Genomic DNA, 25,834 nt, shown 5'->3' on the forward strand with positions numbered 1-25,834 from the left:
AACAGTTTTATAAGATTTATTTAGTTATCTGAGACACAGGGATCTAAGTAGCAAACAAAAAAAAAAAAAAAAAAGTTACAATGCCACAATATTTTGGTGTCACAAACAAGATAAACACTAACTGTCCAACATGGTACAAATACATTCCAAGACTTCACAGCATCTTTAGGATAAAATTACAACCTAGAATACAAGACTGAAAATAAAACTGACATGTTAAACATCAGGATGGTTCCTGACCAATAAACATAAGATTAACAGTTTAAAAAATGCAAAAGGGAAATTAAACGCATTCTACGAATATGCAACATTTTGATGGAGAAATAAAAATGTATATTACTTTTGCATGTATTACTGGTAAATTAATTGCCCACAAAGCCAAGGTTTAAAATAGGATGGCAGAACAGTTTAAAAAAAAAGGAGGGATCAAATTTGCTCTCAAGTAACACGACTAGTTTTCTTCAACAGATGCCAGGTCTGCGGTGAAATCTTCCGATGCAGAAGTGACGTCCTGTGCATTAGCTCCGACATCCTCAGAGAGGGAACATTCAGCTGCATCTTCACCAACAGCATCGCCTGCACTTTCTCCAGTATTTTCTCCAGCCTGAGCCTCAAATGGATTTTCGCCCTAGAAAAATGTATTTTGAGAACATTAACAGGGGGATTTGATAAACTGAAGTCCAGTGGATGTGTGAGAAAATGCTAGATTGTAGCAAGCCAACTTCAGCAATATATTGCCCCAAATGGGGAAAACTGTTCCATCCTATTCATATGGACATGACGACTGAGTGATGCAGCAGGGCAATAAGCCACCACTATTCAATTCCTTTAACCCCTTTCCTACATCGGGCATAAATGTACACCGATGTCGGACTCCTCGTTTGGTGCGGGCTCTGGCATTGAGCCCACACCTTTCCAGGCACATGTTAGCTAATCTATGCCTCTAACAGCCACGGGTGATTGTGGACAGGGACGATACAGTTCAGTCACGACACAATGGGTGAACCTGGTGGAGGGTGGGACAAAGGCGCAAACTAGATCACACATCCTATCCACACCAAGAATAGCGGGGCCCAACTTCTGTCAGTGTTTCCGCCTCTTCAAGTTTCACTTCCTCTCTCCCATGGAGACTACTGAAGCAGGCCAAAAGTAAAATGGTTTTTTAAAAAAAAAAAAAATATATAAAAACGTTCAAATCACCCCCATTCAAAATAAAAATCAAACAAACTTGTTATTGCCGCTTTTAGAACCGACCAATATATAAAAAAAAGGTATTAAACTACGGTACATAACGAGAAAGTAAAAACGCAAGAATTACATTTTTTGGTCGCCGCAACATTGCAATAACATGAAATAACGGGCGATCAAAAAATCGTATCTGCACCAAAATGGTATCAAAAACGTCAGCTCGACAAGCAAAAAATAAGCTCTCAGAGAGGAGCGAGTATAATCATTACTATTCGCACAGATGTTCTTCCAGTGTCCATCTTAAAACAGCTCGTTAGATACAAAAATATTTTTCCAGCACACAGTATTAGCATTTAGTGCTATCTTTCTTTTCTAAGCACCAGTCTATTTTCCCTGCTGTTTTTGGGTCAGAGCCTGGCTTCTACTGTCCACATTAGCCCACTTAAAGACGTTAAGTGCCCTACGCAAAGCAGCAGGGCAAACATTTCCTACTGCCTGCTACCAAGCACACACCAGGCCATTTTCCCCCACTATTTTGCCCGGTGTGCCTTCCCTGCATTACACAAGTACATGTTAAACAATCTGCACGTGCTCTCGCCAACGCCGTAACCGGGAACAGACACCTGTTATTGTGGACAGGGACGATACAGTTCTGTCAGGACCCAATGGGTGAACCTGGTGGAGGGTGGGACAAAGGCGCAAACTAGATCACACATCCTATCCACACCAAGAATAGCGGGGCCCAACTTCTGTCAGTGTTTCCGCCTCTTCATGTTTCACTTCCTCTCTCCCCCCCTCCTCTTGCTCCTCCTCCGCTAAGTACCCTCCCCTTCACTGCCAAGATGGGCCCTGTGCAGCAGCGCATTGGCAAAGCAGCAACATGCTCTGCTGAAGCTGATCTGTTTAGGTCATAAACCACACACTGCAGCAGAGGTGTGGCAAACTTTAAAACAGACCAATCAGTGGCTCTCCCCCGCTGCACCTCCAACCCGGTCTGGTAGTCTGCGATAATGGATGTAACCTGGTGGCAGCTTTAAAGGTCAGCAAGCTGGTACACGTCCCATGCATGGCTCACGCGCTGAGCCTAGTTCAGAAATTTCTGAAAAGTTACCCTGCCTTGCCGTACCTACTTGAGAAGGTGCGCTGTATTATTTCCCACTTCCGCCATTCCTCTACTGCTTTTGCTGGTCTTACAGCACTGCAAAAGCGCTTGAATTTGCCAAGTCACATACTCACTTGCGACCCGCCCACACGGTGGAACTCAACCTATCATGTTGGCGAGGATTAGTGAGCAGCAGAGGGCAGAAGCTGAATATCAGCTTCAACTTGCCCATCAGACTGAGTCAGCAACCACACAACTGTTGAGCGGTTGTGGATCGCTGACATTTGTGAGGTTCTTGAAAACAGAGTACTGCACCAAGCTCGTGAGTGGTGATCAGGCTATTACCAACATAACCATCCCGCTGCTGTGTCTCTTGAAACAATCACTGCATAATCTCAAAGAGGAAGCTTTGAGTGCCCAGCATGTTGGTATGGAGCCAGATTCCACAATGGGTTATACTACCCAGCCAATATTCTGAGGCAACACTGGGTGATAAGGAAGATTAGGAGGGAAGAGGACTTGTTTTTCTGTGCTACCGAGGAGGCTTCTAATGCTACAGAGGGACACCAGACCCAAATTTCATGTCTGTGCAGCCTGGATGGGCTGGAGAGGAGGAGGCGAGTCAGCATGAGGACAGGATGGGTACTGTTCCTATTGTTGGAGACAGAGAACTTTTGCCTTTTTGCAGCTTGGCTCACATGGCACAGTTCATGTGTAAGCGTCTGTGGCAAGACCCTCGGGTGATACACATTTTATCCACCAACCAATACTGGTTGCCCACCTTTCTCGATCCACGGTACAAGGAGAAAGTTCCTTCACTTCTTTTGGAATCACCAAAGAGTTTTACAATTGAATCGTTAAAGAGAGACGTAGATAAGTTGCTGAAATAACCACCCTCAGACAATGCTGGTGGCAGAGGCTGTTATCAACACCAAGGGATAATGGGGAGAGACAAACACCAGGTCCAACAGAGGTGGTGGTGGGGGGGGGGGGGAATGCGCACAAATTGGGCAGTTTTCAATAAACCAGCACAACAGCAAGAGCTATCTGTGCCTGTAACAATGCCAAGGAGTGAGAAGTTGCAAAACATGGGTAAGGGGTACTTAAGTGACCATATGTATGTCCTGACGCTTCAGTTCCCTTTAATTATTGGGACCTTTCCTTATAGCCTTGGAGGTGCTGGCCTGCTCTGCTGCTAGTGTGATGTCAGAGCGTGTTTTCAATTCCGCTGGGTCAATCATCACTGATAGGCGCACATGCCTCTCCACGGAAAATGCACGACAGACTTACTCTGATTAAATTCAACAAGGACTGGATATCTGACAGTAAGCCAACCTAAATTCACCAAAAATGCTGATTCATGCTACTGCTGTTAACGTCAGCCCCTTTCCATAAAAAAACAGTTTCCTTACTTCGTCAACCATGACTCGGCCCATAGGGCTAATTTTTACAAACCCTATGCACATTGTGCAGTGGACAAACCGGGACAGTATTGCTACTCCAGCGTAACTACTATTTGTGATTGGAGGCCCTTGGGATGGTGGCTTCCTGTGTCAGCCACGACTCCGCTCATAGGGCTAATATTGACAAAACCTATGCACACTGTGCAGTGGACAAATCTTGAGTGTAGACTGTGGTCCTACCAAACTAATATTTGTCATTGGAGGCCCTTGTGACAGGTTGTCCCACATTGTGACTGGTTGTCCCACATTGTGACTGAGAGTGTACATTTCTATTGAATATGTATCCCCTGACTGTTGATGACAGTGATGGACCTCTGAAAACTTGAATTAAGGCCCACAACTACTACAGTAGTCCAGCGTAGATAATGTTTGTCAAAGGAGGCCCTTATGGCATCTTCCTGCATCTATGGGGCAGCATGGTGGCTCAGTGGTTAGCACTGCAGCGCTGGAGTCCTGGATTCAAATCCCTCCAAGGACAACATCTGCAAGGAGTTTGTATGTTCTCCCCGTGTTTGCGTGGGTTTCCACCAGGTACTCCGGTTTTCTCCCACATTCCAAACACATACTCATAGGGAATTTAGATTGCTGTCCCCGATAGGGCGCACAATGAAAATGTGTGCATACTGTAAAGCGCTGCAGAATATGTTAGCACTATATAAAAATAAAGAATCATCCATAATCCTCATCCATGACAGCACCACAAGAGTATTACTTCAAGTAATACTCCACCCCATCCTTGGGGAAAGGGGGACCATAAATTCTTTGTCCATTCACTTGCCCAAGAGATAATTTAACTCGTCATCCAGTTGACTAGCGCAGATTTATTTTTCCAGTTCACAGAGTTCACCCAAACCTGAGGATCGCAGGCTGCATTCACTACTACCTTCTAATACTCCATGTCTCTGCCCTTAAATGAGTTAAATAGAGTGAGGGACATACAATATAAGTGACAGCACTCAAATGTACACAAGGGAGTCCTCCAAAATTTCTAGAGGGCACTTCCAAACGTGTGTTACAGGGCCCCCACCAAACTCAGGTTTCTAGCCAACTGCAGGCCCTCTGAACATTTGAATTTAGGGCTGCAGAACCACATAGAGGTGGAGGAAGGTGAAGTCCATTGCTACAATGGGCACATTGTAAACTATGGAATATGTATTACACTATTTGAGTGTCAATAAGGTAGTGACCACCCAAGCGTATTAAGTAACAGCAGTTCCTCCAAAACGCATGTTGCAGTGCCACCTGAGGCCTCAGGTCAAAGATCAACATACGTACTGGTACGCTGTAGCTGGCCTCGTTAAGTGCTGGGGAATAGTTAACTAAAAATGATGTATGACAGAGGGACCTACAAAATGAATAAGTCAGAGCCCTCCCAATTGTAAAAGGCGAAGAAAAAAAAAAAAAAAGAAAAAGTACATGTGAACAAATGTTAAAAGGGATTTTTTTTTTTGTTTCTCCGCTTTATTTAGCCTTATAGACAAGTGATAATGCAGGAAAAACTGTTTAACCTTTTTGGTGTATTAAATATGCATTTAGGCTACGGTAGGTTTGGTAGTTGTTCTTGTGTATCTGTAAAAGCCCCGTCACACATAGCGACTCACCAGCGATCCCAGCAACGATATCAACTTGTCAGGATCGCTGGGGTGTCGCTAAATGATCGCTGGTGAGCTATCAAACAGGCAGCTTCACCAGCGATCAGCACCAGTGATGCCGAGCGCGCTGATGCAGGGAGCTGGTAACCAAGGTACACATCGGGTTTCTAAGCGGCGCGCGTCACTTAGAAACCCGATGTGTACCTTGGTTACCAGCTCCCTGCATCAGCACGCTGGTAACTAAGGTACACATCGGGTTTCTAAGCACCGCGCGCTGCTTAGAATCCCTGCGTTTACCTTAGTTACCAGCGCGCTGATCGCTGGTCTCCCGCAGCGATGCGTGCTGGCCAGCGGGAGACCAGCGATCAAAAAAAATGTCCTGACCATTTCAGGATGATCAGAGATAACCGGCAGGGGGGCCGGTCGCTAGTCAGTGTCACACACAGCGATCTTGCTGGTGATATCGCTGTTGCGTCACAAAACTTGTGACTCATAGCGATCTCGCTAGCGAGATCGCTATATGTGACGGGGGCTTAAGAGTGGCGTAATACGGCAACAAGTTTCCAGAAACCTTATGCGAGTCAGAAATGCATGCAGGCCTATTCTCCAGGTTCTTCCCATTCTGTTTCATCACTTTCCCATCCATTTCATCCTTACCCTCAGGCCCCCTTTGTAGGGTCCAGCAGAAAAATACTTGCATTGTACTCGCTAGTCGGAACGAATACGCGATTTTACAAAGTACTCGTACAGCGATTACAAATATTATGGCACTCGCTCATCACTAGCCCACATAAAACCCGGAAAACAAACTTTGGATTTTTTTTCACCACTTGGACAATAAAATAGAAACTAGACATGTTTGGTATCTGATCTCGTAATGACCTGGAGAATCATAATGGCAGGTCAGTTATAGCATTTAGTGAACATGATTGGAATTGCACTTTTTTTTTGCAGATTCACCACACTTAAGACGCAAAAACATCCAGGGTATAGGGGGTTAAGCCATAGTATTACACCATAGAGACATTGACTAATGAGCGAGCGTGCTCAGACAAGGTGTTAAACAGAGCACGCTTGTGTCCTGATATTTTCCTGTTTGTTAGGCAATCCCTGCATGTGTTGTGGTTGTCAAACAGCTGAAAGACACGCAGCTGTGGCGACTCGAGCACGATGAAAATAGATTAGGACGAACGTGAATGAACAACATCTTATATGAGCACGCCTGCTCACCACTAACCGCAACGAAATGGCAATCATTTGAGGTTGGAGATTTGGCATTTATCAGCTCACCAGTTGATAAGCAAGAACCAACAACTCCTTTAAATCACCCGTTTGCAGCAGAACTGAACACCAGTACCTTAATGTTTTGTTTAAATGTGTTAAGTCACCATAGACTGTTAGAGAAAGTAGCAATATATACAGTACAGACCAAAAGTTTAGACACACCTTCTCATTCAGAGAGTCTTCTTTATTTTCATGACTATGAAAATTGTAGATTCACTCTGAAGGCATCAAAACTATGAATTAACACATGTGGAATTATATAATTAACAAAGAAGTGTGAAACATCTGAAAATACTGTATGTCTTATATTCTAGGTTCTTCAAAGTAGCCACTTTTTGCTTTGATTACTGCTTTGCACACTCTTGGCATTCTCTTGATGAGCTTCAAGAGGTAGTCACCGGAAATGGTTTTCACTTCACAGGTGTGCCCTGTCAGGTTTAAGAAGTGGGGTTTCTTGCCTTATAAATGGGGTTGGGACTATCAGTTGTGTTGTGCAGAAGTATGGTGGATACACAGCTGATAGTCCTACTGAATAGACTGTTAGAATTTGTATTATGGCAAGAAAAAAAGCAGCTAAGTAAAGAAAAACGAGTGGCCATCATTACTTTAAGTGAAGATCAGTCAGTACGAAAAATTGGGAAAACTTTGAAAGTGTCCAAGTGCAGTGACAAAAACCATCAAGCGCTACAAAGAAACTGGCTCACATGAGGACTGCCCAAGGAAAGGAAGACCAAGAGTCACCTCTGCTGCAGAGGATAAGTTCATCCGAGTCACCAGCCTCAGAAATTGCAGGTTAACAGCAGCTCAGATTAGAGACCAGGTCAATGTCACACAGTTCTAGCAGCAGACACATCTCTACGACAACTGTTAAGAGGAGACTTTGTGCAGCAGGCCTTCATGGTAAAATAGCTGCTAGGAAACCACTGCTAAGGACAGGCAACAAGCAGAAGAGACTTGTTTGGGCTAAAGAACCCAAGGAATGGACATCAGACCAAAGCACAGATTTCCACTGGTCTAAGGAGTCCAAATCTGAGATCTTTGGTTCCAACCACCATGTCTTTTTGCGACGCAGAAAAGGTGAACGGATGGACTCTACATGTCTGGTTCCCACCGTGAAGGATGGAGGAGGAGGTGTGATGGTGTGGGGGTGCTTTGCTGGAGACACTGTTGGGGATTAATTCAAAATTGAAGGCATACTGAACCAGCATTGGCTACGACAGCATCTTGCAGAAGCATGCTATTCCATCCGGTTTGCGTTTAGTTGGACCATCATTTATTTTTCAACTGGACAATGACCCCAAACACACCTCCAGGCTGTGTAAGGGCTATTTGACCAAGAAGGAGAGTGATGGGGTGCTACGCCAGATGACCTGGCCTCCACAGTCACCAGACCTGAACCCAATCGAGATGGTTTGGGGTCAGCTGGACCGCAGAGTGAAGGCAAAAGGGCCAATAAGTGCTAAGCATCTCTGGGAACTCCTTCAAGACTGTTGGAAGACCATTTCCAGTGACTACCTCTTGAAGCTCATCAAGAGAATGCCAAGAGAGTGCAAAGCATAATCAAAGCAAAAGGTGGCTACCTTGAAGAACCTAGAATATAACACATTTTCAGTTGTTTCACACTTTTTTGCTAATTATATAATTCCACATGTGTTAAGTCATAGTTTTGATGCCTTCAGAGTGAATCTACAATTTTCATAGTCACGAAAATAAAGAAAACGCTTTGAATGAGAAGGTATGTCCAAACTTTTGGTCTGTACTGTACATCTGCTTATTCATTGAAAAAGTAAAATTATAAGTCAAAGTGTTGCGTCAAAAGGAGTATCCCACCCATCCCTCCACCAGTAAATAAAAAAAAAAAAAAAAAAAAAAATAGATTAGTCACAAGTAAAAAGTTACTTAAGAGCATATATGCATAATTGAAGTCACCAGGCTCAGGAGAGGAATAAATTAACTCAGTATTTGCATTTACATACAAAACATATGCAAGTGTCCTATGCAGAGTTACCATACCTTCAAATACAGCTCATATCTTGCCTTTACAAGTGGATTATTCAAGATACTTGTAGCTGTCAAAATGCTCTCTCTTTTTATTTGATCTTTATAGGCCTGAAGAGAAAAAAAAAAAAAAAAAAATACATTCATGTTTTTTTGCCATTGACAATTCACAGATAGGTGAATAATTACAGTATTGTTAACAAATGGACAACTTTTCCTGAAAAGAGGCTGCAGAAGCAATGGGCCATTGCTGCTAGGTGAATCAGAAAAACAGGATTTTTTGGGTTGCTTACCGTAAAATCTGTTTCTCGGAGCCTTCATTGGGGGACACAGAGACCATGGGTGTATGCTGCTGCCACTAGGAGGCTGACACTATGCACAAAAAAAAGGTTAGCCCCTCCTCCGCCGTATACACCCCACCGACCGGCAGGAAGTTCCTCAGTTAGTCAGAAAGCAGTAGGAGAAGTAACAGAATAGATTGAGAACAGAACAACTCAACTGTAACAAACCGACAAACATAAGAACAGGAGTTGTAGAACATGGGAGGGTGCTGTGTCCCCCAATGAAGGCTCCGAGAAACAGATTTTACGGTAAGCAACCCAAAAAATCCTGTTTTCTCGTTCGCCTTATTGGGCGACACAGAGACCATGGGACGTCCCAAAGCAGTCCCTGGGGTGGGAAACAAACTTCCATCAGGCCAGTGGACTCGCCACCGCAGCCTGCAGAATCCTTCTACCTAGGCTGGCGTCCGCCGAAGCGTAGGTGTGGACCCTGTAGAATTTCACAAAGGTGTGAACCGATGACCACGTTTCAGCCTTGCAAAGCTGCAGCGCGGAAGCTCTGTGGCGCACCGCCCAGGAGGCACCCACCGCCCGGGTAGAGTGCGCTCTGACCCCTGGAGGGGCCACTCGATGCTTGACCCAGTATGCCTCCAAAATTGCCGATCTGATCCAGCGCGCAATAGTGGCCTTTGAGGCTGGGTGACCTTTCCTCGCCCCGTCAGGAATGATGAACAGAGAGTCTGACTTCCGCAAGGAAGTCGTCCGGGCTAGATAGACTCTCAATGCCCTGACTAGGTCCAGCTTGTTCAAGGACCGCTCCCGAGGGTGAGCTGGGCTCGGGCAGAAGGATGGCAGAACAATGTCCTCATTGAGGTGAAATGAAGATACCACCTTCGGAAGAAAAGAGGGCGGAGGCCGCAGAACTACCTTGTCCTGATGAAGGACCAAAAAAGGAGAGCGGCAAGAAAGTGCTGCTAATTCCGACACGCGCCAGATGGAGGTAATGGCCACCAGAAAGGCCACTTTCCAAGAAAGGAGGGAAAGGGAAACGTCCCTGAGAGGTTCAAAAGGAGGACCCTGCAGAACCAAATTATGATCCCAAGGATCCACAGGCGCTCGGTACGGAGGAACCGTGTGAGCCACACCCTGGAGGAAGGTTTTGACCTGGGGCCGGGAGGCCAGCGTTTTCTGAAATAAAATGGACAGTGCCGAAACTTGACCCTTCAAGGAACTGAGAGCAAGCCCCGCATCCAGCCCTGCCTGCAGAAACGCCAGAATAGAAGGGAGCGAAAAAACCAAGGGCGCGATGTCATTGGTCTCACACCAGGAGAAATAGGCTTTCCAAGTACGGTAATAGATCTTCGAAGAAGAAGGCTTTCTGGCGCGGATCATGGTATGAATCACCCGATCAGAGAATCCTGCCCGTCTCAAAACCTCGGTCTCAACAGCCACGCCGTTAAATTGAGCGACCGAGAATTGGGGTGGCAAATCGGGCCTTGAGACAGCAGATCTGCCCTGTCGGGAAGCTTCCAGGGGGCGTCCGCGAGAAGGTTGACAATGTCCGCGAACCAAGACCTTCTGGGCCAATTCGGGGCGATGAGGATGACTGGAATCCCCTCTGCTTTGATTTTCTTCAACAACTTGGGAAGAAGAGGCAGAGGAGGGAACAGGTAGGGGAGCTCGAACTGTGACCAAGGGATGGCCAGAGCGTCGGCGCCCACTGCCAGAGGGTCCCGAGACCTGGACACGAATCGTGGGACTTTCCTGTTGAGGCGAGATGCCATGAGGTCTACATCCGGAGTTCCCCACCGACGGCAGAGCAGATGAAAACACCTCCGGATGTAGGGACCATTCCCCTGCCGCGAGACCCTCGCGGCTGAGGAAATCGGCGGCCCAGTTGTCCACGCCGGGAATGTGAACCGCGGAAATCGTTGGAACAAAGGTCTCTGCCCATTGAAGAATTCTGGACACTTCCGCCAGAGCTGAGACACTCAGTGTCCCCCCTTGGCGGTTGATATACGCCACCGCTGTGGCATTGTCTGTCTGAATCCTGACAGGCAGGCCCTTGAGGCGCCTTTCCCAGTGGACGAGAGCTAGATGGATCGCTCGTATCTCTAGGACATTGATCTGCAGAGCTGATTCCTGAGTCGACCATCGACCCTGAACAGTGTGATTGCGGAACACTGCACCCCAGCCGATGAGGCTGGCGTCCGTAGTGACAATCTGCCAGTGAACGGGAAGAAAAGACCGCCCCAAGAGAATGAGGGGAGACGTCAACCACCAGTTGAGAGACCGCTTGATCCGGCATGAAAGGCGAACCGGACGATCCAGAGACAGAGCCGACCTGTTCCACCTGGACAAAATGACCTGCTGGAGTGGCCTGGCGTGAAATTGGGCAAAGGGAACTGCCTCTATCGCCGCCACCATCTTCCCCAGGACCCTCATGGCTGTCCTGAGGGATGGAAATCGTGTGATCTGTAATGATCGCACGCCCTGCTGCAGGGAAAGGATCTTGTCTTGTGGGAGAAATACCCTTGACCGACGAGTGTCGAACAGAAGGCCCAGAAACACAAGGCGTTGAGTAGGGACCAGACAGTACTTTTTCCGGTTGACGATCCACCCAAAACTGGACAGGGTGTCTAGAACGATCGCCACACTTAGGCGGGCCTGTTGAAAGGAGGGAGCCTTGATCAGGATATCGTCGAGGTACGGAAAAAGAACGAGACCTCTGATCCTCAACAAGGCCATCAACGCCGTCATAATCTTCGTGAAGACTCTGGGAGCGGTGGCGAGCCCGAAAGGAAGCGCGACGAACTGGTAATGTTCGTGGTGAATCGCAAACCGCAGGAACTTGTGATGTCCGGGAAATATGGGCACATGTAGATAGGCATCTTGGATGTCTATGGAACCCATGAATTCCTGCTCCTCCATGGAAGCAATTACCGAGCGTACAGACTCCATCCGGAAGTGGCGAAGGCGAACTCTCTTGTTGAGTAACTTGAGATCCAAAATGGGCCGAACTGCCCCGTCCTTTTTCGGCACCACAAACAGGTTTGAATAAAACCCTGTGAAGCGTTCCGATTCGGGAACGGGCACAATCACCCCGGAACTGAGAAGAGAGGCGATGGCCGAACAGAACCCCAGGACCAAGGCCGGATCCCTCAGTGGACGGGATTGGAAGAAGCGATCCCGTGGAAGAGAAATGAACTCTATTTTGTATCCTGTTGATACAACCTCTCTGACCCAAGCGTCCTCTACTGAGGAGAGCCAGACGTCGCTGAAGAAAAGAAGTCGACCTCCCAATTGGAAGGGACCCACGGGAGACCGATGGTAGTCATGCGGATGTAGACCGTCCAGATCTAGATCTGGACGGTCTTCCCTGGGAAGAGTGGGACCGCCAGGACGGAGTGGGCCTGAAGGAAACCTTCTTTCTTTCCTGACGTGCCTGTGGCCTTTGCTGGTTGGAAGGGTTTTCCGCCGTATTGAAACGGCGGAAAGTCCGAAAGGGACGAAACTGACGCCTTGGAGGAGGTCTGCGAGGCTTGGAGGGGAGAAGAGAACTCGTACCTCCGGTAGCGTCCTTAATAATCTGATCCAATTGTGATCCGAAGAGACGCACTCCCTGAAAAGGCAGATTGGTCAGAGACTTTTTAGAGGACAAGTCCGCCTGCCAGGCCTTGAGCCAAATTGTACGTCGGATTGCCACGATGTTACTTGACGCCTGAACTGCGCAAGATGCGGCATCCAGGGAGGCAGAAAGCAGATAATCCCCCGCATGGGAAATCTGATTGGCGAGATCGGCCAAATGCTCTGGTCGTGCCTTATCCAGAATGCCCTGCCGAAGGTCGTCTGCCCAAGTGGATATGGCCTTTGCTGCCCAAGAAGAAGCAAAGACTGGACATACCGCTGCTGATGCCGCTTCGAAGGCAGATATTGCTAGAGATTCTATGATCCTATCATTAGAATCTTTTAGAGACACCACACCTGACAGCGGAAGGACCGTATTATTAGAAAGTCTGGACACGGGAGGGTCCACCGAGGGAGAAGCGGCCCAGTTGTCCGTGAGCTCTTTAGCAAACGGGTACAGTACGCCGAGACGCTTTCCTCTTTGAAAGCGTCTGGTCGGATCTCCTCTCTCCTTTGTAAAAATCTTTCCAAACTCAGAATGGAAGGGAAACACCCTGGATGGTGTTTCCGCCCGTCTGAACGAAACCTCCTAATCTGAGGATTTCGCAGGGGCGTCAGCGATGTCAAAGGTATGGTGAATCGCGGCAATGAGGTTTTGCACCGTAACCTTCATGTTCGCATCCTGGTCCGAATCCAGCTCTAAGACCCCTTCCGATTCCGAAAGCGCTTCGCCTGACTCGGGAGAGGAGGCCCGAGAGGGAGACTGCTGGGGACTATGGGGTGAGGTAGGACGAGGGGAGGACTCCGCCTGGAGGTCCTGCCTGGGCCTCTTGCGACTGCCGCTGGCTGGCTCAGATGGGACGTCCTGAGACGTGCTGGGTCCCGCCGAAGCTCCCAAGGGCAACTTGTCCAGAACGGCTACTAGGGACTGAGACACCTTGGTGAGGTCTGCCACTGACTGTGATAGAGAGGAGGCCCAGCCCGGCATGGGGGGCTCACTCACCACTGGGGCTATGGATGGCTCCTGAGCGGCGTCGGGCTGGATTGGATTGCTACAGTCCAGGCAGAGGGGAGTGGACTGACCTGAGGGAAGTTTGCGATTGCAAGAAGAGCACGCAAAGTACTTGACTAAGGTGCCAGAGGAGGCAGGGGGACGAGCGCGGTCAGACTTAGAATTAGACATACTGACGGTCACTGAAGCCTTGCCGGAAGGTTGGGGGACAGGAGGCAGAGGAGGGTGTCAGTCTGCAGTATGCAGAGCTACTCACGGTCCGGTGTCCTATCACAGCTTCCAATAAATGGAGATGCACGGTTCGTCCGGCTTGCAGGGGCACGGCTGAGGGGACAGCGTCCGGCTGACAGGCTGCGAAAATGGCGGCAGCCAGAGAGGAGCCGAGCAGGAAGCGCGCGCTTTCCTGCAGATGCAGAGGAGGGAGGGAGGCGGGGCTAGGCGCCGATGATAAAAATGGTGCCGCCCGCTAAGATGGTAGGGTGGGAGGGACGGCGCCGCCTCCGGGACGCTCAACCTGAGGGGAGAAGGCCGTGGGCGGGCTTAGAGCGGGCAGGAGGGAAGCCCGCCCGAGAATGGAGAAGGGGGGGCGTGGCCGCGACGCCGGACAAGGCCCCAGATGAAGCCGGGGCCTGGATTAGAAGAGGAGGCCGCCTGTCAGCACAGGGCGGCGCGGAGGCGTCGCAGAACCGCCGCGGTGGCTGCTACTGAGGACAGCTAGGACCCGGCAGAGGGGGGGGGGGGGGGGGGGGGGAGAGCTGTCCGATAACCAGCCAGGGCCTAAATAGCTGCAGCGGCCGCCTGGAGGCGACGCGGAGGCGTCGCAGCACTGTCACAGCGACCGCTGCCGGAGAATCCATGGAGTGGCCTGGCGTGGAACCCGCAGGGGAGAATGGGACTCAGGTCTCATACTTACCCTCCTGATCCGTTTCATCCAGCGTACTGTTTCAAGGAGAGTAACCTGCGCCTCAACCGACCGACCGGCTCTGGTAGGCGAGTGGGTGGGAGACGGGGAGCGAGGACCATCTGGAACGCCACATCCATGTTAGGGGTCTTGGTCCTGCTGTAGACTTATGAGGATACGGGGTGGCAGTACACGCCGTACTCATAGTCTCTTTGTGGGACTACAGATGTGACTATTCACACTGTATCCCTCCGGAAAAACCTGAAAAGAAACGACGCACATCGAGGTAGATATGGGTCTAATCAAAGACCCGTGTCCACCTCCTACTGACACTAAGCTAAACTGGGGAACTTCCTGCCGGTCGGTGGGGTGTATACGGCGGAGGAGGGGCTAACCTTTTTTTGTGCATAGTGTCAGCCTCCTAGTGGCAGCAGCATACACCCATGGTCTTTGTGTCCCCCAATAAGGCGAACGAGAAAAGGTAACTATTTGGACACTGCAGAAGGATTTACTACATGGCTCCCATTCAAATCAATTGACAACTACATAAATGCATGCAAAGTCTGAGGTACACCTTTATTGTGACTCAGAAGGTTTCTGTAAGAAGGGGATGTAGAGGGGTTGTCCAGCATAACAGATTTGCACCAGCAGACAGTTACAAGAGGCAGCCAGAGAAGATGTACATTCTTACCAGTTTACTCTTGGAATGATCAGAAGACTTGAGGTGCAGCTGGACAGAGCTATACAGTGCAGGGACATACACACTACAAGCACTGCAGTGCACAGTTTCCACCTTCATCATGTGATCATCAGGAGCAACTCCTAGAAGAAAATACATGGTTTAGTTAGGCATTATTTTCTAACAAAAGTGGTGGGAGCATAGGAATCAGAAATGCTCCTCAATAAAGTTCGTCGAAAAGAAAGTCATTAGGCAAAATTGATTTGAGAAGCACTACTGACTACATGGCCTGCGTTGCTTTGTGAATCTACAGTTTCCCTCAACAGTACCAGATTGAATTTTAGCACCATAATCGAGTCTGCAAGCTCCACTTGATTTAATTTTTAATTAGCAAACTTAATTTCTATAAATGAGAAAAATACAAACTTGCTTCAAGTCAGTCAACCAAAGCAGAATTAAACATTGAGGGTCAAGATAAGCAAAAATTAGGAGCATTACCTTCCATGATCTCCTTCTCTGGAGCTTTTGCAGATTCATTTTGGACAGACTGTGCTTTACGTGCAGCAGTTTTCTTGAATTTGTTTACGATGCATTCCTAAGTACACAAAAAAATGTTTTTTTGTAAAACTCCCATGACCTTGTACTATCAAATGTCTATGGATTTTCAGTGTACCATTACTTTACAACAAACAGATTACTAAAGCAAGTTTGCTTTGAGTCATTGAGCAGTAAAGTTTATCAGTGATGTAAAAAGGGACTGTGTCACCAAGTATGAAAAAGAGGAAAAACACTCAAGGCAAAACTAGTACCTTGTCATACTCCGTATGTGGATCTTAAGGCTGTAACCAGGAGAATGTTTTGTGAAATAATCCATCCATGGATTTCTAAGTATCTGGTTTACATTGCCATGTGCTAAACCTAGTGTAAGACCTACAAGTTACAGGGTACATCAGTTTTGCCTTGAGTATCTTTAGAAATTAAGTATTATCTCAAGAGATGTTTTTATAGATAAGGCAGACATCAAGTGAAGCTGACTATAGACGTTAGCGTTGTAGTGAGTCAGGGAGCTAATGTCACACTTGTGTAATATTCTAATAAAGTATATGACAAGTGACTTTATATTATACTTACATGCAAGAACTCCATGACTGGTTTGTCAAATTTGGTTTGTTTTTGAATATGATCCAACATGTCTTGATGAGCTTGACATTCCAAGTGTTCTTCAATACCCTTTTCATCAAAAGATCTGAACTTGCAGAAGGAGCATGTGAAGGCCATTCTGAAAATAATGGATTTTAAAAGCATTTGTTAACTTGTGTAGTGATAAAAGAGCAGATGAAAAAAGTAAGAGCAGATAAGTACCCATCTCCATACTTCTCACTATTCTTCTCTCTTCTGCGCCTCTGTTTCTCTCTTCTTGCCTCTGTGCGGCGCTTTTCTTCCTCTTCTGGATCAACTGGTTCTGAAAGATGGAATGAAAAAAAAATAAATAAATGTACAGTATATCACACTCCTATTAATATTCAGAGACATTAAAACTGTCATTTAGAACTAAAACTACTCATCCACTTTTCAGTCAGTAATAAGTCATTTACCTCGCAAGACCTCTCTAATACTCAGTTGCTTCTATAGCAACTGGAGGAATACAACCAACTGCAGATACTGTTCAGACAAAAGCCATTTTATATCAAAATGTCCCAAATCACTTTTCCTTGCTCTACTTGAGCTAAATATGCAAGGTTGAAGAGTGACTACTCTTTCAATGTAAATACAATCCTCAATCAAAAATGTTGTATGGCATCATTCAAGAAAAAAAAAAAAAAAAAAGCAACTCAAACTTAGAGACACATCTGACATCCATAGCATGTAAATTTAGACTTCAGATTTTCAGCACAGATATCAAAGAGCTGGGTAAAATCCTCATTGAAGGAAACACCCAAAATAAAATCTACATGTAAGAAATTCCTATTTAGCAGAGGACTGCACTGCATAGGCATAACAAATTATTGCTGCAAACTGAATCCATAACCAGCCCATAAACAATTCATAACATTTGCAGTTTTGCACCAATTACTATATGTTGCAGTAAATATTACCTGGTGCTGGGGTACTTTTTACAGTTTGGTTTCCTCCAGCTTTTGTCAGCTTTGGTTTTTTGCCAAAAGTTCCAGGTTGCCTGAAAGGAGTTGGTTGGCCTATCTTTCTCTTAATTCCTCGGACCATGCCACCACCAGCCATAGGCTGGTACATAGGGAATTCCAACATACCAGGTCTACGAATGCCACGGCCAAGTTGCTAAAATTAGTGTAAAAAACAAGTTAACCTACCAAGAACATAAAGCACTATTAAAGATTTTCTCTTTCCAAACCAAGTGGCACTAGTAATGTACAAAACCACATTGATCTGAAAAGAGCTACGGAAAAATAGTACAACCAAAAATTTTTGAAAAAAAGAAAAAGAAACACATGCCGCCCCCCCCCCCAAAAAAAAAAAAAAAAAAAAAAAAAGAGACAAAGAAAACTTATACACATTAGAAGTTTATCAAATTCTTATTAAAGGTGCAATGCATTTTAAAAACAAAATTACATGAAGGCAGTATCAAGAAATAATATATTTACTGATAGAAAGATAAAAAGTTCCCTTGGTACAAAAGGGAAAACCCTAGGTTCTTTATTGTGGCAGGATTGTGTGGATTTACATTAAGTTTGGCATTTGTAAAGGAGCAGTTACCATAGATAATGAAGGAGTTACGTATAACTAAGGTCGTCTATGGCTGCATTGAGGGGAAAACAGCACAGAATGCTGCGCTTTATATTTTCATGGTAAAATCAGGGTTACCATGACAGACAAGCCAATAGACCACATAAGTCAACTGGAGTACCATTGAAGGTCTCATGTGACAGATTCATGGTTGAATTCTGTTTTCCCACCACTTTGAAAAGACAGAAAACTGAACGTGTGAATGAATTAAGCCCAATAGAAATTAGACAATAAACGAGAAGTCATGTCCACGGTCAACTCCCTACTGGAATGAACGCTCACATGTTGCCTCTTAGGGAAAGGCTCCAACATGACTTGTCACTTTAAAGCCATAAAAAAAGGGAGTTACTGCAGTCTTATGGTTTTCCTATGGGGCCTTTTGTAACAACCAAAAGAAGTCTAACCACATCAGATTCTTATGATCTTCATTACAGATTTAATCCTATGCTCTAGAGGCAAGATGCAAGAGTTAAATCTCGAATTTTAGAGTAGGCGGAAGATATACAAACATGACAACCATTAAGGGAAGAGTCAGATGGCCGTATAAATCGGACCAGATCAGAACGCAGTGCACGGACTGGACGGCCGCTCTCCCAACCTGAGCGTGACAACTGCATGTCACGCTCAGGGTGGGAGAGCTGCCAACCAGTCCGAGTATTCTGTTTTGATCCCCATCCCATTTACATGGCTGCCTGATTTTTTTTCCCTTATACTGAACACTGAAAATGATACATTTGACTATAATACATTGCACCTTTAACCTACTCAGAACTTCAAAAAGGTCTTCTTGTAACCTTTTGTAATTTGTTTTTTTGCTTTAGTTATTTCTCCAATAAGGCTAAGGAAGACTATATTTCTTTATAAACAGAACAAGCTATTTAGAAAAATACATTTCTTTCACATGGAAAGAATTTAGCAAATATGGGCAAATTCCCAGTTGAACCTTTAAAGCATTACTTCTTTAAAAGTCAGCTTTCACACTGGGAATAAATAAAACATCCATGCAATAGTTTATGGACAATTTGCCATTTTAAAGTTCTGGTCTTCAAATAATTCAAAGTGACTATCAAAAAGAATCTGAGAAGATTCTGTACTTACTCCTCCTCTGCCACGGCCTCTGCCTGCTGCTGGTCCTCCAAAAGCATCATTGCTTCTGCCGCCAAATGCACCGTCGGGGTAAGCAGGCATTCCTCTTCCCCGAGAGCCTACTGCTGCAGGCTTCATATAGGGCGAAGAAAAAGCGCCACCGTAGGAAGAGTAATTGTCTCTTCCTCTCTCCTCCATAAACCCAGTCCTTACTTTTGCTCGTGAGAATGACGGATCCCAGCTAGACCCGCCCTGGTTTCTAGTTTCAAAAGAGTCAACGCTACTCCGGTATGTGTTCTCATATCGACCATCATAACTATCTCCGTAGCCTTGATCGGATTCATTATAACCATAGCCAGATCTGTACAGATCTCGCCCACCCACAGAAGACCTGGAGTCAAAAGACTCATAAGGTCCATACCTGGAAGAATTGACGTGAGGAGAAAAATAGAAGTCAGCTTTCCAGAAAAATACAAAACATTATCAAGCAATAGTTGACATTTATCAACTTTACAACAAATCTGATACAATAAGAGCATTAACTAACCTAATATCTTAAAGTTAATAGCTTATGAAGGCAAACCTGCCAAACGCTAGATGGTCAATAGCATTGAAATAACCAGATTGGCATTTTGCTTTAAAGTAAATCAACGCCCAGCCTCAGCAGATTAGATCTTAAAAGCATGTTCAGATTTGAAAAGTTTGCGATGCTTTTATTTTGGCCGCTTTCAAAGCGTACAAGTAGCATACAGTTTTAGATATTAGTTTAGTTTGCATTCTATCAGAGCATAAAATGCTCGGTTTTATTTAACAGGAAAGAAATCACATTTAAATCTACTATTGCTAGCCGTATAACACCATTTGAAGAAAAACAAAACACACATTAAGATTTCTTTCTATAATGCAAACCATACAAGGATTGTCAATTTCTTGCTGAAAATGCAGGACAAGTAAATAGAATAAAAAAAGGCCTTTTTACAAGAAATTCAAATCTTGTAACCCATTCCTTTAAGTAGCAGGCTGCCACCAGACATCTGAACACCGCAAATTGGGGCCACGGTTACAATTAGAGCAATATTTACTTAGAATATTTATTTTTTATCCTTTCCATGCTCTTTTTTTTTACTGGCGTACTGGAGTAGTAAAAAGGACAGTAAAATTGTTTGACTGAAATATGGCAACAAAAGTTCCCAATTTCTTATATCAAATTTAAATCAAAATTGGAAGTTACACTGTGCCCGTCTAATAAAAGTGGGGGCTCATGTGGACCATTTGCCACACTCCAACAGATATATATGTTGCATAATAAGTCATTGCATAGCTCTAGAGGAAGAAGACAAATTGCAGGGCTGCTTTAGAGGTATGCAGTCTTAAATATTTTACAGTTGAACACTTTTTTGTGGTGGTGGTGGGTGGGGGGCGGGGGTGGTTGTCATGAATTGATAAAAATGTAAGGTAGGCATACATGCCTTCCAGAGCATCCATTGATGCAGCACAGGCCACTCCGGAAGTAGTGTCTGCAACTGAAGTCTCACACACTTCAGCAGGGACATGACTAGAAGTGGGCTGCTTTTGAAGCCTCTCCAATGCTGCGCTCTTCTAGTCACCTGATCGGTGTAGCAAATTACAGCCTGCGAAGGCATTAGGCCTTCAGAAGAGGCCGGACAGCTTTGGTTGGTGACCTCCGAAGTGACCTGAGCTGGGTCCGTGGGGGTGTTAGGAGAACATGCCTTTGCTTTATTGCATTAAATCAATTCAGAGCCAAAAGAGAATAAATCGTCCATCCTCTTCAAAAAGAACCTCTCACGCTGAAAATGGTATTTGATCTGAAGACTATGTTTCAGCGCAGGAAGAGCTGATTAGATTTATATACAATTTTTGTGGTAAAAGTTTCAGTAAACCTTGCATTTTATTTAGCAAAACCCCTGGGTGTGTGCACGAGTCAAGCGTGTGCATACATTCACTGATTGACAGCGCTCCCTGTATGACTGTATGCAGAAAGCTGTCAATCACTGTGTAGGACGACCCCGTTAGACTCATGCATACATACTAGGAATAAATTAGAAGTGACGCTTAATCTTTAACAAATCTACACATTCTGCTCAGCCTTCTCTTTATACCATGCTAGCCACAGATCGAAGTTACATATACAAGGTGATAGGTTCCTTTTGACTGTAAAACCAGAATTAGATGTAGTTTACACCACAGTATTCTCCCCCAGTAGCACATTCTTATAGCAACATAGCTTCTGGGTAAAATTGCATTTAGCTTACAAACACAGTAACATTGCCAGTTTTTAGATACTTATGTTTTTTTGTTTTTAAAAGGAGGGTGCACAGTAAGGCCCAGAGGAAAAAAAAATATTTAAGGGGGAAAACACCAGTTTGTAAAGTTTAGTTTTATGAACAAGGCCAAAAAGATTATGCGAGCACTTAGCCTATTTTAGTCCTTATTACACAACATCTATATGGAGATAAAATGTGATTTTTTTTTTTTTTTTTAGCATGGACAAAGCAGTTTATTAGAACAAGGCTACAAATTATAAAGCTTTAGCTCTTAAGGCCAGAAAATTAACAATGATTTGTTGCTTCTGCATCCTACACAACAGCTTTACAGCAAGGTCCATTATTACCTTACTAGGCACCTGAAACATTTGCGCTTTTTCACATTGTCTTTAAAGGGGTTGCCCGGTCTCAAATCTTTAAATCTGCAGACTTATGACTACCCCAGTGCAGTGATTCATCGGCTTCTAAGCCTGGACCGGAAGGCATGAATGAGTCCATGGCCTCGCTCCACACTTGTCTTGAGCAGACGCCACGCCTTATCTAGTGATGTTGCCGGCCATATAAGTGTATGGAGAGCACAAACACCCACTGGCTGAGTGGGTATAACTCATACATACCCATCCGGTCCCAGCTCAGAAAGCGGCAAATCCCTGCAGCACACAGTGCATGCACTGGGGTAATTTACAAGTCTGCAGTCACACAATCACTGAAGAGTTATCAATTTGAATCAGACAATCCCTTTAATGCGGGAATGGCCAAGCTACTGCACATATGCATCCTGGTGGGTTGGACTATAGTAAACCAGGCACTGCAATTTGCCAACTTTTTAAATTAACAAGATTTCACTCTGGATATTTAGGCATTTAGATTGTTAAGCTGTATAGGAGGATGGCAAGGCCATGGAATCACATACCAGTTGGAAGAAAGTACAGAATAATCAAATAAATGGCAGCCATCTTAGAAAAAGCTGTGAGGAAATTTCAGTCCACATTAGATTGCATAATTATTTCAAAATAACTTATGATTACTTTTATAGTAAAGTATGGTAAAGCTATGGACATTATACAGTGAAAAATGGACTGAAACACTGATTGAGAAAGCCTTCCCTGCAAAAACACCATCTGGTTATTATGTTACCAAGTTACACTTTAACATACTTTGTTCTAATTCCTCACCATTTTCAAGACGTTACTTTGCAGTTAGAATGAGAACAGTCTATTATACATCTACAGACTAGAAAGAAATCCAGTCAATTCTGTTCTCAAATGAGGGATAAGTATGTTCTGTATGTGGCCATTTAGCTCAGAGTGTGGAAAAACTACAGACACTACTGAAAGCTAGTAGAGGTTTGTGATGCTGCCCATAAAATTCAGAAAACTAGACTCCATGCACAATCTCAGTCACTAACTGCAAACTGTTAGAATTTGTGAGAAATGGAAACAAAGTATTAGGAAGTTGTAGATCTCATTATTATACTGATTCCTTCTTAACCTGTGAAAAACTTTTATTTGAGGCTTCATCTTGCCATTTATTGCACAAGTTTGGTCTCTAAGCAGCTTAAGATGTGAGCAAGTTAACGAGAAACATGAAATTGATCATTGCTCCTGAGCTACACAATATATACCACTTACCTCTCGGTAGAATTCTCCATACTAAAGCTATCCAGGCCACGGCCATAGGATGATGTATGTCCGTAATCCCGTTCCATGCCTGAAAGATTTAATGACATAGAATTCTTAATCAGTAACTTCATAATCTCACCTTGCACACAAGGCCTAAAAGTAGATCAATATGGAAAGATTCCAAGGAAGACCATATCACAGCTTATAAAAGACGACAAGTGGATAACATTTTTTGCTACGTTTCTGGCTTCGAACCCTTAAGGGGGTTTTACACTAAGCGATATCGCTAGCAATATCGCTAAAACGTCACTGGTTTTGTGACGTTATAGCGATATTGCTAGTGATATCGCTATGTGTGATACTTACCAGCGACCGGCTCCCCCGCTGTCCATCGCTGATCGCGCAAGAATGTCCAGCTCCATTTCTCGTCGGGCGCTTCCTGCTGAGACTCCCTGCTGTGACGACGAGCGACGCGTGGAGGCAGGCGGGAGGACGTCAGGATCGCTGTGTGTGAATGGTAAGTATCGTGTGCTGCGTCGCTGCTGAATCGCTGTGAGGTCTTTCTGTATGAAAGCTCACTAGCGATGCACCAGCGATCCTGACCGGGTCGGATCGCTGGTGCATCGCTAAATGTAAAAGGGCCTTTAAGGCTGTGTTTTGTAGTCAGCCGAGCTACAGCAGACACTGTAGACTGACTGTCTGCTGTAGCTCGGCTGACATAGAAGCTGACCACAAAACACAGCCTCAAGGGTTCAAAGCATAACAAAAATATAAGTGAATAAAAATGCTTTCAAGATGCCTGTGCATACATAATGTTTTATTTTTAATCAGAAACATTTTACTCAATTTCCTAAAACAATGCAAGACAAGTCTAAATGAAGTAAACTGCAATATCAGATCTGTAAAACGCCTGCACATTTACAAATATCTGAGCGTTTAGTTTAGCCCCTTTTCTCACTATAACAATAACTGTGCCAAGTTAGCTGATGCTTTAGGCTATGTTCACACATGGCATTTTTGCTTCTTTTTTTCAGCTGCAAACCTGAGAAAAAAAAAAAAAAAAGCAGGTTTTGCTTGGTTAGTCTTGAGTTATTGTCATGCCATGTGTCTCACCGTGCATGATGCCTGCACATAGCTGAACGCCGGGGGAGAAAATGAACTTTATTTCCCCACCTGCAGTGTTTAGGTTTCAGTCACAGGGGCAGCGCTGGTTCAGGAGTATACTGAGTGGAAGCTGTTACCGCACCCCTGATTGACATTCCCTCTGTAGGGTTGGCTCTCAGACAGGGTCAGAAGCACATTTACAGCCAAATCTCTCTATACTCAGCAGTGACTTTTTACCCCACGCCAGCCTCGTGCCTGAAACCTTAACAATGTGGGGGGAAATAAAGTTTGGTTAAGTGCAGGTGGGTTAATAACGCTATTATTGACCTGCAGTTTAACCCCCCATATCCTCAGGTTAATAGCACTTTTTCCTTTAAGCATTTGTTGTAGAAATTTCTACAGCTTTTGGCAGGAAAAAAAACACATTAACGTTGCAGATTTCTCCCCAACTTATTAGTAGGAATAATATCTGCTGCAGATTTAAGTCTGCAGTTCACAGATGAGCAATGTGAGAGCGAGACTTCACAATTCTCATTCGCTTTGCTGGCATTAGGAAACCCCCTTTAAGTTTTGTGATAAGGGTACAAGTCTGCACAGTCTGCCCTGCAGGCAGCGATCAGGCCGGCAGATGGCAGCCAAGCCCTGCAGTCACACGAGCGGTAAGATCCAGGCAGGCGGAACAAAGAGCCGCGCATCAGCGGCCACTACGGCAGCCGGGAAGGGTCGTTTCCTGCCACCACTACCCCGTCCGGGGATTTGTCCTTGAAGCGAGTAAAGAAGCCGGCGCCGAGCCAAGACTGGGGGGGGGGGGAATGGCGGCCAGTAAGGAGTGTATAAGGCAGACAGAGCCGGGAGATGTGCGGGCACGAGGCCTCCACCAGCGACCGCGCAGAGCCGCCCGCCGCCGCCATCTTGTGGAGCCACCGCCTGCCCCGCGGGTGCTCGAGGCCTCACTGCTGCCGCTTCGTCACGGCACAGGCCCCGCTACACATCGTCCGAGCCGGTCATTCTCCTCACACAACACGGTCTCACAGCGCAGCAACAATGAGAACAATGGCGGCGGCGGCGGCGGCGGCCATGTGAGCGGAGAGGAGCCGCCACCCTGAGGTAACACAGCATACAGCGCGGGGCCGCTCACCTGCGAATGTAGAATAAGCCGGCTGTGACTGTGCGAAGTCTCCTCGGTCGGGCGTCTCCTCGTTCTGTCCGGAGCGGCTGCAGGGAAGACGGTAATGAGAGCTCGTTGCTTCCTCCTCGGCGCTTCAGATCAGAAATGGCCGATACAGTGAGGGGCGTGACCGAAACCGCACCCGGGACGCGATTGGCCGGTTACGGAAAAAAATCAATCACGTGGGATGAAGGGGGGTGAATGCCCCGCCCCCTGCAACTGTAGCTCTGAGGTGATTACCTCATTTCACAGTGGTGCGGTGGCTAGAATGGAGGGGCTGCGGTGAGGGCCTCAGATCACCGCTTCCTCCGGTGCAGACCGCCCGGCACTGGCAGGACGGACTGGAGCCCAATCCAGGACCCTCATACACTCTCCAATCTAACCCCCTCTTCTGGCTTTTTATATTTTTCTTTAGTTCTTTTTATGTGCTGGTGACTCCGGGCGGATTTTACTATTGGTCCTACCAGATCCATCGCAATCTGCTCAAAAGGTACCTCTATAATGGGCAGAGGCACCAACGGCCTCCGGTATTTCGCTGTGGGTGAGGTTAGGCTACTTTCAGACATCTGGTGTGTGGGGTGCGGCGAAAAGCCGAGCCGCCGGATCCGGCCTGCAGCGGTGACACCGGATGTGTATGCGGCGTCTGATACGGCACGGACAGGATTTAAAGGAGCCGCAGGTG

General features: G+C 45.9%; 1 protein-coding gene across 2 annotated transcripts; it reads right to left on the minus strand.

Moving 5' to 3' along the window:
* Positions 1–25,302, minus strand: ZNF326 (zinc finger protein 326). Of its 2 annotated transcripts, none has more exons than XM_073571484.1 (10): positions 25,123–25,302; positions 22,890–22,968; positions 18,986–19,394; positions 17,224–17,422; positions 16,502–16,589; positions 16,259–16,406; positions 15,626–15,722; positions 15,140–15,270; positions 8,643–8,738; positions 1–628 (listed from the first exon to the last, which is right to left on the minus strand). In XM_073571484.1, exons 2-10 carry the CDS (start codon positions 22,964–22,966, stop codon positions 452–454), a joined length of 1,422 nt encoding a protein of 473 aa, XP_073427585.1. In that variant the 5' UTR covers positions 22,967–22,968; positions 25,123–25,302; the 3' UTR covers positions 1–451. The 2 variants fall into 2 exon arrangements, with proteins under 2 accessions (XP_073427585.1, XP_073427584.1); XM_073571483.1 differs by having other exon boundaries at positions 16,490–16,589; positions 25,123–25,301.
* Between the last annotated feature and the right edge of the window lie 532 nt (positions 25,303–25,834).

Source organism: Dendrobates tinctorius, unplaced genomic scaffold (assembly GCF_039654945.1).
Source record: "Dendrobates tinctorius isolate UK_male_01 unplaced genomic scaffold, ASM3965494v1 ptg000029l, whole genome shotgun sequence".
Classification (NCBI taxonomy): domain Eukaryota; kingdom Metazoa; phylum Chordata; class Amphibia; order Anura; family Dendrobatidae; genus Dendrobates; species Dendrobates tinctorius.